General features: G+C 34.5%; 1 protein-coding gene across 2 annotated transcripts; it reads left to right on the top strand.

Annotated features, from left to right (window-relative positions):
• The first annotated feature begins 1,751 nt into the window (after positions 1 to 1,751).
• On the top strand, positions 1,752 to 8,730 carry aqp4 (aquaporin 4). Of its 2 annotated transcripts, none has more exons than XM_087810644.1 (5): positions 1,752 to 1,824; positions 3,630 to 4,050; positions 5,660 to 5,824; positions 6,018 to 6,098; positions 8,067 to 8,730. In XM_087810644.1, the coding sequence occupies exons 1-5, from the start codon at positions 1,775 to 1,777 to the stop codon at positions 8,310 to 8,312; spliced, it is 963 nt and encodes a 320-aa protein (XP_087666770.1). In that variant the 5' UTR covers positions 1,752 to 1,774; the 3' UTR covers positions 8,313 to 8,730. The 2 variants fall into 2 exon arrangements, with proteins under 2 accessions (XP_087666770.1, XP_087666771.1); XM_087810645.1 differs by having other exon boundaries at positions 1,774 to 1,876.
• The last annotated feature ends 1,624 nt before the right edge of the window (positions 8,731 to 10,354 follow it).

The following is a 10,354-nucleotide window of genomic DNA, read 5'->3' as shown; positions in this document are numbered from 1 at the left end:
AATTGTTTGATTTCAGTGTAAAAGTGTTTGATTTCAGTTGAAAACTGTTTGATTTCAGTGGAAAATTGTTTGATTTCAGTAGAAAATTGTTTGATTTCAGTAGAAAATTGTTTGATTATAGTTGAAAATTGTTTGATTTCAGTGGGAAATTGTTTGATTTCAGTGTAAAAGTGTTTGATTTCAGTTGAAAACTGTTTGATTTCAGTGGAAAATTTTTTGATTTCAGTAGAAAATTGTTTGATTTCAGTTGAAAATTGTTTGATTATAGTTGAAAATTGTTTGATTTCAGTGGGAAATTGTTTGATTTCAGTTGAAAACTGTTTGATTTCAGTGGAAAAGTGTTTGATTTCAGTTGAAAACTGTTTGATTTCAGTGGAAAATTGTTTGATTTCAGTAGAAAATTGTTTGATTATAGTTGAAAATTGTTTGATTTCAGTGGGAAATTGTTTGATTTCAGTGTAAAAGTGTTTGATTTCAGTTGAAAACTGTTTGATTTCAGTGGAAAATTGTTTGATTTCAGTAGAAAATTGTTTGATTTCAGTAGAAAATTGTTTGATTATAGTTGAAAATTGTTTGATTTCAGTGGGAAATTGTTTGATTTCAGTGTAAAAGTGTTTGATTTCAGTTGAAAACTGTTTGATTTCAGTGGAAAATTTTTTGATTTCAGTAGAAAATTGTTCGATTATAGTTGAAAATTGTTTGATTTCAGTGGGAAATTGTTTGATTTCAGTTGAAAACTGTTTGATTTCAGTGGAAAAGTGTTTGATTTCAGTTGAAAACTGTTTGATTTCAGTGGAAAATTGTTTGATTTCAGTAGAAAATTGTTTGATTTCAGTTGAAAATTGTTTGATTACAGTAGAAAATTGTTTGATTATAGTTGAAAATTGTTTGATTTCACTTGAAAATTGTTTGATTATAGTTGACAATTGTTTGATTTCAGTTGAAAATTGTTTGATTATAGTTGAAAATTGTTTGATTATAGTTGAAAATTGTTTGATTACAGTAGAAAATTGTTTGATTTCAGTAGAAAATTGTTTGATTTCAGTTGAAAATTGTTTGATTACAGTAGAAAATTGTTTGATTATAGTTGAAAATTGTTTGATTTCAGTTGAAAATTGTTTGATTATAGTTGAAAATTGTTTGATTTCAGTTGAAAATTGTTTGATTATAGTTGAAAATTGTTTGATTTCAGTGGGAAATTGTTTGATTTCAGTTGAAAACTGTTTGATTTCAGTTGAAAAGTGTTTGATTTCAGTGGAAAAGTGTTTGATTTCAGTTGAAAATTGTATGATTATAGTTGAAAATTGTTTGATTTCAGTTGAAAACTGTTTGATTTCAGTGGAAAAGTGTTGGATTTCAGTTGAAAAATGTTTGGTTTAAGTTGAAAATTGCCCTGAGAAAACACAAGACTTGCAACCATCTTATTGTTTAAATTATATTACTTTCATCTACTTTTTATTTATTTTTTGTATCCAAAATCCTTTTATTTTGTCTACTTTGTAGATAAAAATCTCTCTTCACTCCTTTTCAAATCTGTGCTTGACGTCCAGACCAGAGCAGTCGATCTCCCTCCTCGGCTTCGAGAACTCGATCCCTCAGAGCTCGAAGGATGCTGAGGCGGGAGCGTCGTCGTCGTTCCCCCCGGCGGGCGATGCCAGCGTTGCCACGGCGCCCGGGAACTCCAGGCTCCGCCCCCGGCGCGGCTGTATAATTCCTGAGAGGTGAAGCCCGTCAGAGGCTCAATAAAGCTGCAGGATTCCAAGCCTGAGGCAGTATGTGTGAGTCGTGTCAGAACCTCTGCTGCACTCGTCCTGCTGCTGTGCCGTGAGTAGCTTCCAAATCTCTGCAGGACTCGTGACGGATCCGACGGAGGGAGGTCAGAGGTCGTCTATATTTAGAGAGGAGTTTCAACAACTTTGTTTCACTTGAATCGTATTCAAACACCTGCAGCGACACTTTCTTCACTGGAATTTAAATTATTTCCTTAAACAAATACAAATCCATTTTTTTTTTTCCTCAAAATTCTCAATATAAAATGCATGATGGTTTTAAGATTCAACAGCTTTTGTTTGCTAAAAGTGTTTATTTCTGCAGGATTCTTTTTTTTAAATTAAAAATGTATAGGAACTCAATACATATCTGCGTATCTGTACATGAAATACTGTCGTCAGAGAAGTACAAAAGTATGAAGTAGCAGAAATATTAGCAACTTTTATTCTCTTTGCACCTTTTTTAATATTCAATCTTATGATGCACCAGCTGGAAATTGTTTGATTATAGTTGAAAATTGTTTGATTTCAGTTGAAAATTGTTGGATTAAAGTTGAAAATTGTTTGATTATAGTTGAAAATTGTTTGATTTCAGTTGAAAATTGTTGGATTAAAGTTGAAAATTGTTTGATTATAGTTGAAAATTGTTTGATTATAGTTGAAAATTGTTTGATTTTAGTTGAAATTGTTTGATAAAAGTTGAAAATTGTTTGATTGTAGTTGAAAATTGCTTGATAATAGTTGAAAATTGTTTGATTTTAGTTGAATTTTTTTTTATTATAGTTGAAAATTGTTTGATTACAGTTGAAAATTGTTTGATTTTAGTTGAAATTGTTTGATTATAGTTGAAAATTGTTTGATTAAAGTTGAAAATTGTTTGATTATAGTTGAAAATTGTTTGATAATAGTTGGAAATTGTTTGATTTCAGTTGAAAATGGTTTGATTTCAGTTTAATTTATTTTTAATATAGTTGAAAATTGTTTGATTTCAGTTGAAAATTGTTTGATTTCAGTTGAAAGTTGTTTGATTTCAGTTGAAAATTGTTTGATTTCAGTTGAAAGTTGTTTGATTTCAGTTGAAAATCGTTTGATTTCAGTTGAAAGTTGTTTGATTTCAGTTGAAAGTTGTTTGATTTCAGTTGAAAATCGTTTGATTTCAGTTGAAAGTTGTATGATTTCAGTTGAAAATCGTTTGATGTCAGTTGAAAGTTGTATGATTTCAGTTGAAAATCGTTTGATGTCAGTTGAAAATTGTTTGATTTCAGTTGGAAATTGTTTGATTTCAGTTGAAAATTGTTTGATTTCAGTTGGGTTTTTTGTATTACAGATTATAATTTGGTGACTAGAGTTGAAAACTATGACTGAATGTATATGATGTAGAAAAACAAATATTAAGTGTCTCAACACCACCTTTTCTTTTCAGTATAATTGAAACATTTTTCAATCATACTGTTGGATTATATGGCCTTAATGTATTTTGTTACTTTATATTTATATTGTTTTTTCCAGTAACGTGTGTTTTATTCACTTAATGAAAGGGGAAAATGTTCAAGATTCTTTCAGACTAGATCATAGATCCATTAGTATCCTCCACTCTGATTGGCTCAGGAAAGTTTTTGTGAAATTACTTCCAGCCCTGGACTGAAAATGCTACGATCATTGTAGAAAAATATTCTCTACTGTCCCGTTTATAAAACGTGTTATAATTGGTGGTTAATTGGAATAAACGGCTTCATAGGAATCTTTTCAAGGAGAGTCACCGAGTCCCTGGTGTGGTTCGTAAACGTGCTGCCAGAGGCGTCTTCGTCCTGCTCGCCCTGAGAATACATAAATAGTTCTGCTCATTATTCTTCTCGCCAGGAGCTTCTTGTCCAGGTGCGACTGCGGGAGGGCGATGGCGGCGTTCAAAGGGATCTGGACCAAGGACTTCTGGAGGGCCGTGTCCGGGGAGTACCTGGCCACGCTCATCTTCGTCCTGCTGGGCGTGGGCTCCACCATGAAGTGGTCGGCGGGCGACGAGGAGAAGCCGCCGCCGCCCGACCTGGTCCTGATCTCGCTGTGCTTCGGCCTCGGCATCGCCACCATGGTGCAGTGCTTCGGACACATCAGCGGCGGACACATCAACCCGGCCGTCACCGCCGCCATGGTGGTCACCAAGAAGCTCAGCCTGGCCAAGGCCGTCTTCTACGTCGTGGCCCAGTGCCTGGGGTCCATCACGGCGGCCGGGATCCTCTATCTGGTCACGCCGGCGGCGGTGAGGGGGGGTCTCGGGGTCACCACGGTAATGAGACCCCGCTTCACTTTCACGCCACTCGTCCTCTTTTTGTTTTGACTACAAGCACAGCGGTTGGCCTTTGTTAGCATCGCGCTAAAGAACAGGAAAACAATAACCTTCACGGAACTATCTAGTCTAGTTATGCACCAAAAACAAAGGTTTCCTATAATAAAGATAACTTTAGAGCCAACGGCTATTCTCTCAACGCTATTAGCTAAAAGCTGTGAGCTCAAAACGAATAGCTCAGTGATATGAGCTTTAAGCTATTAGCTTAACCATTGTGTTATCTCAGGGTCAAGGTGACCCGTTTAGTTATCGGGCGACCTGGTCACCTTAACCCTGAGATAACACAAGGGTATAAGCTTAGCTCAAAGCTATTAGCTAACACCTATTAGCTCAAAGATATTAGCTTAAAGTAATGAGATAACAGATATTAGCTCAAAGCTATGAGCTAACAGATATTAGCTTAGCTATTAGCACAAAGCTACTAGCTCACAGCTTTTAGCTCAAAGCTAATAGCTCAACATATTAACTCATAGCTATTAGCTTAAAGCGATGAGATAAGAGATATTAGCTCAAAGATATGAGCTAACAGCTTTTCGCTCTTATGTTATTAGACAAAATCTATAAGCTATGAGCTAAGAGCAGCGGTGGGAAATTGAAAAAAGAAGCATCTTGTCAAAAACAATGTTAGCTTAATGACAAAAAAGTGAATTGAAGCAGAAAAAAACCCCACAGGATAAAAAACACACATTTAAATATGAAACAAACGCTAACAACAACAGTAGGAAAGGCAATAACTACAGCTAACGTTAAAAAAAGCGATTAGATAACTGAAGCTAACATCAGCAACGACACACAAGATTTACTAAAAAAAATGCCATGTACTGAAAACATTAACATGCAAAACACATTAGCGTAAAAACACTGTAAAGTAATTTTCCTACATTGTTGGCATCTAAAGAGATCCAGGAATGGTGTCGGAACATCGGGAAAACCTAACTTTACTAGACTGCAGGCGCCATCTTTAGAAACCCTAAAACAAAAACATCTTTGGGCACAACAACTTCCAAGATTTTGTTTTTATTGAAATGTTTGCTAATTACGCTAAAAAAAAACATTCAATGATCTAATTAAAAAAATAGAAATAGATATCTGAATTTGAATTTGAATTTTTATTTTCACTTTCATTCCATTTTATGGAATATTAGGATCAATTTTAAAATACAGAAACAAATAGGAACAATTACTGTAGTATAAATAAAAATCCCTAAGAAAAAACCCTAAAACAACTTCAATATATATATATTTTATTTATTTAAATGATTGTTTCATGTTTATTTTGGGTCACTTATGCTAATTGCGCTAACACAGCCTTTATTAACAGAGACTGATGAATCCCTCAAAAGAGTCCTGGGTCCGGATGGTACTCCGAATCACTACTAGAATTTCAACGTCATTTTTTTCTATTTAAAACTTTTTAAGGTATTTTTCCAACAAATAATAATCACTGACTTCCTTGATGGAAGTCAATAACAACACAAACTATAGAAAGAACCACAACAATAACAACAGACAATAGTCTCTTGTGACTCTCTTGTGTCTTGTATGGAAGGTGAACCCCAACATGTCTCAGGGACACGGGCTCCTGGTGGAGATACTCATCACGTTCGAGCTCGTCTTCACCGTCTTCGCGACCTGTGACCCCAAGCGCTCGGACCTCGGCGGCTCGGCCGGACTCGCCATCGGCTTATCGGTCGCCATCGGTCACTTGTTCGCGGTGAGTTCTGTGGATAAACGACTCGACGCATGAAGGCTCGTGGAGTCGTCATCGTCAGGACCTCCGCGCCTGGCAACCCGGCCTCTAGGGGGCTCTGCAGCGAGCGCCGAGTGGACCTGCAGGGAAAACATGTCGTCTCTTGTCGCCTCGTGGTTCATGTTGATTTTTTTTTTTATTTCCCTCTGGTGTGCAGATTCCTTACACCGGAGCCAGCATGAACCCGGCTCGCTCTTTCGGACCCGCCTTGGTGACGCTCAACTTTAAAGACCACTGGGTGAGTCTGAGTCTGTCCCAGCTACATAGGGCGGAAGGCAGCAGGGGTCTAGATCATCCTCTGCATTTATACTTTATTTATATTAGTATTTAAGTATTTAAAAAAAAGTTTTTTCCTAAATAATGATAATAATTTCTTCATATTTAATGTTTAATTTATTTCCTCTATATATTTATTGAATGTCAGGATAAGAATGTACGTTAGAACAATGGGTATAAATCAAATATATTTAAATCAGAAATAATACTTTATTCATTCATTCAACTTTTTTTTTAAACACAGAGAGAAGAGACTGGAAATGTTCTTACTTAGTTAAATTATAGTGATTGATTCTAAATATTTCAATTTGAATATATTCAGTAAATTAAAAATAAAAGTGTAAATATACAATAAGGACAGACAGTACATTAAGGAAATATACAGAAATTAATCAGGCGTGAAATGTGTTTAAATGAAAATAAACATTTAATTTCTGTAACTCTTCTCATTAAAAAGAAAAATCGTTCAGATTACAGAAGTGATACTTTATGTGGAAATAGAAAATGAGGGAAAATATGCCTTAAATAAATAAGGAAATATGAGTCAAAATGTTTTTGACAAAGAAAATGTTTAAAAATATGTACAATTAAATAAATTTGTTAATAAATATTTCTACTTTAGTTTTTGGTAATTTTCGGATAGTAAATATATATATATATATATATATAAATAGATATATTGACTTATTTATTTGAATTATAATTTTATTTTGTATTTTCAAAATCAGAAATATATGTATAATACCTTTAAATTGAAATCAATATTTTCACTTTTGTTTTGTTTTTATTAATCTTCACATTCATTTCCAAACTATTTTTTCCTAATATTATAATAAAATAATGAAATAATAAATAAACATATAAATAAAATTATAACAGATATATTTTTTTATAAACATACAAACACTGTGAAGAAATAAACATATTTCTTTACAGGTATTATATTTTTATTATGTTCAAAAAATGTTGATCTAAAGTATTGTGTTACTTGTTCAAAGATGATTTAATGTAGTTAATCAACTATTGACAGAAATTATTTATTTATTTGTTTATTTATTATTCACATATTTACAAGCATATAATTACACACATATTTTTATATATTTATCCATGGGTTTATTGATATGATTTAATGTATTGTTGTTGAATTAATTTACAGTTTTATTCATGTAAAACGACACATTTTAAAACGTCTATTCATTATCACCTGGATGTATGTATTTTTGTAAAATGTATTTACAGTTTTAATTATATAAAAATACAAGTTTTTAAAAACATATATTCATTTGCACCTGGATTTGTGTATTTTTTGTTCATTTTACCTACAGTTTAATCCAAATAAAAATACACTTTTTAAAACATGTATTCATTATCACCTGGATTTGTGTATTTTTTGTTCATTTTACCTACAGTTTAATCCAAATAAAAATACACTTTTTAAAACATGTATTCATTATCACCTGGATTTGTGTATTTTTTGTTCATTTTACCTACAGTTTAATCCAAATAAAAATACACTTTTTAAAACATGTATTCATTATCACCTGGATTTGTGTATTTTTTGTTCATTTTACCTACAGTTTAATCCAAATAAAAATACACTTTTTAAAACATGTATTCATTATCACCTGGATTTGTGTATTTTTTGTTCATTTTACCTACAGTTTAATCCAAATAAAAATACACTTTTTAAAACATGTATTTATTATCACCTGGATTTGTGTATTTTTGTGAATTTTTTTACAGTTTTAACAAAATAAAAATATATTTTTTAGAACATGTATTTATCAACACCTGGATTCGTGTATCTTTGTTGAATTTATTTCCAGTTATATTTATGTAAAAATACTTTTCTTTTTTAGCCAAATTTTTTTTCTTTCACCTTCTAACTCGACTCAACAAGTGTTGACGGATCTGCTCCCTCTCTCAGGTCTACTGGGTCGGCCCCGTCCTGGGGGGACTCCTGGCGGCCGGCCTGTACGAGTACCTGTACTGTCCCGACCCGGAGCTGAAGAAGCGGCTGAAGCAGGTCTTCCAGAAGGACCCTTCAGGGAAATACCGGGAGGTGGAGCCGGAGGAGGTGGCCATCAAGCCGGGCTCCATCCACGCCGCCGACCCGGAGAAGAAGGAGCTCTTCCAGCAGGAGGCCACGGACTCCGTCCTGTCCTCGGTATGACTATCACGCGCACTGGAAATAGAGACCAATCTGTAGAGCAGGAGGATGAACTCCGTCCTGAACCTCTTTAGATACACCGGGCTGTGGCGCCGGAGCTCGCGGCGCTCATTGTGGAAAAAAAAAGCTATTACCGCCATTACTCCGCGGGCCGGCAGCCGTTTAGCGACAACAATTCAGTTAGAGAGCGAGGGGTCAGACAATTACGCGGGGTCACCGCGCGGCGTCCGGGGGACGATGAGTTCTTGTTATTTTTTGCCGGATTAGCGTCACTCGCCGTGACGTTCGCCGCCATCCTCGGAAACATCCTTCAGAGACTCTGTTTTCAGTGCAAGCATCGGGAGAGAAAAACTCTGTTCTATGTTGATTTTCCATTTTTCTACTGTTTAAATACATTGTCATGAATAAAAAATGTGCTTTATTTTTGTGTGTTTTTTTTGTCTGACAAACATTTCTACAAAGCTAATGACGGAATAATTGAAATCGTGGCCACAAAATACTTATTTAATGTTTAAATAAGCTTTTATAATGTATTGCTATTACATCTCAGCGTTTACATTCTTACGTCTGTATTTTTATTTTATTTATGTTAATTTTGGGGGATTGAACCCGCAACCTCTCAGGTCACTTCAGACATTTTAATGTTGCGGCTGCAGTAGCGGTCGGCCGACAGATATAATTGTTATTATTACCATTTACAAACGTCTACTTGGTTTGAGTTTTTTGTTCATAAATTCTTCTACTATTTTCCAGTGGAGTTGGAGTCTGTCCCTGCTACCCGGGGCAAGAGGCAGGGTGACACCCTGAACAGTCACATACACACGCATTCAAGCATCCACACTTCGAGCCAAAAATACTGATTTAGTATCAGATCAAAATGACCGAAACATTATGACCACCTGCTGGAAGTAGTTTGATCCTACTAATTATAAATCAATTTGTACAAAAAAATAGTATATATAAAAAAAAAACATCTTTGGTTTTTTATTTTCATTATCGATTAAAATGGATCTGGGCAAAGTGTGGCACGGGGGCTACATGTGGCCCCCTGACGGCATTTATGTGGCCCTCATAAGGTCATGACGATGTATTTTATTAATCTATTACTTATTTCTAATCTCCAAATGTGACGATTGAATATTTGACTTTTTATATTTTTGTGAGTATTTATTAGCTCTCAAAAAGTTGTAAGTCATTTAAAAAAAAGGAGATTTCATATTAGTATTAAAAGAAAAAGTTTTAAAAGTTACGCAAGTACAATAAAATAATAAATCAAGCATGATTTTATTACTTAATTCTTGTAATTTTGGCCGCTTTATTTTTCTTGACGGCCCCCTAACGACAGCCACTGTATAAAATGTGGCCCCTGAGGAATTTAAACTGCCAATCACTGCTATAAATAGAAATATAAGTAACTATTAAACTGATCATGAAGAAATGTTTCTAGGAGCGGAATCTTACACTTATTTATTACTAGCTATTAATGAACAATGATTTTCTTTTCCCCTATATTTCATTTATTTTTAAGTATTCTCAAAATACCGAGACTTAATAAAGCTCGTCGCTATCCTTACTTTAGAAAAAATCAATTTAATTTTGACATTCTGTTTTATTTATTTGTTATTTTCCGATAATACAAGAATGTTCAGTCCATCAGCGGCAGCTTTGTGTTCCTCACTTCTTAACACGAGGCAACAGCACCATCTAGAGGCCGCAGCTCTCTCTGCAACGAAGGGTTTCTCTCCAGGCGAGGGCAGCCGAGAGCCTCGACAGCTGAACCACAGACTCCGCAGAACTGACACTTTATTTATTCATGAGTCTGAACCATTTTGAAAACTGTCCAAGACATGAATTGAGATCTTCAGAGGTTGATTACTGTTCACACACCTCTGTTCTCAACCTTCATTTCCAGAGAAACACGCGTCGTGTGGAGAATATTATATAATTATATAATATGTAGTTATTCTTATTTCCTACCAATGATTGCTTTAAACATGCATGTTTTGATCCTGTTTTCATTTTCTGACTTCTTATTTTTTAAAGTT

This window comes from Callionymus lyra, chromosome 16 (genome assembly GCF_982586985.1).
Source record: "Callionymus lyra chromosome 16, fCalLyr1.hap1.1, whole genome shotgun sequence".
NCBI lineage: Eukaryota > Metazoa > Chordata > Actinopteri > Syngnathiformes > Callionymidae > Callionymus > Callionymus lyra.
The sequence above is the reverse complement of the archived record's forward strand: the minus strand, read 5'-3'. Positions and strand labels throughout refer to the sequence as shown.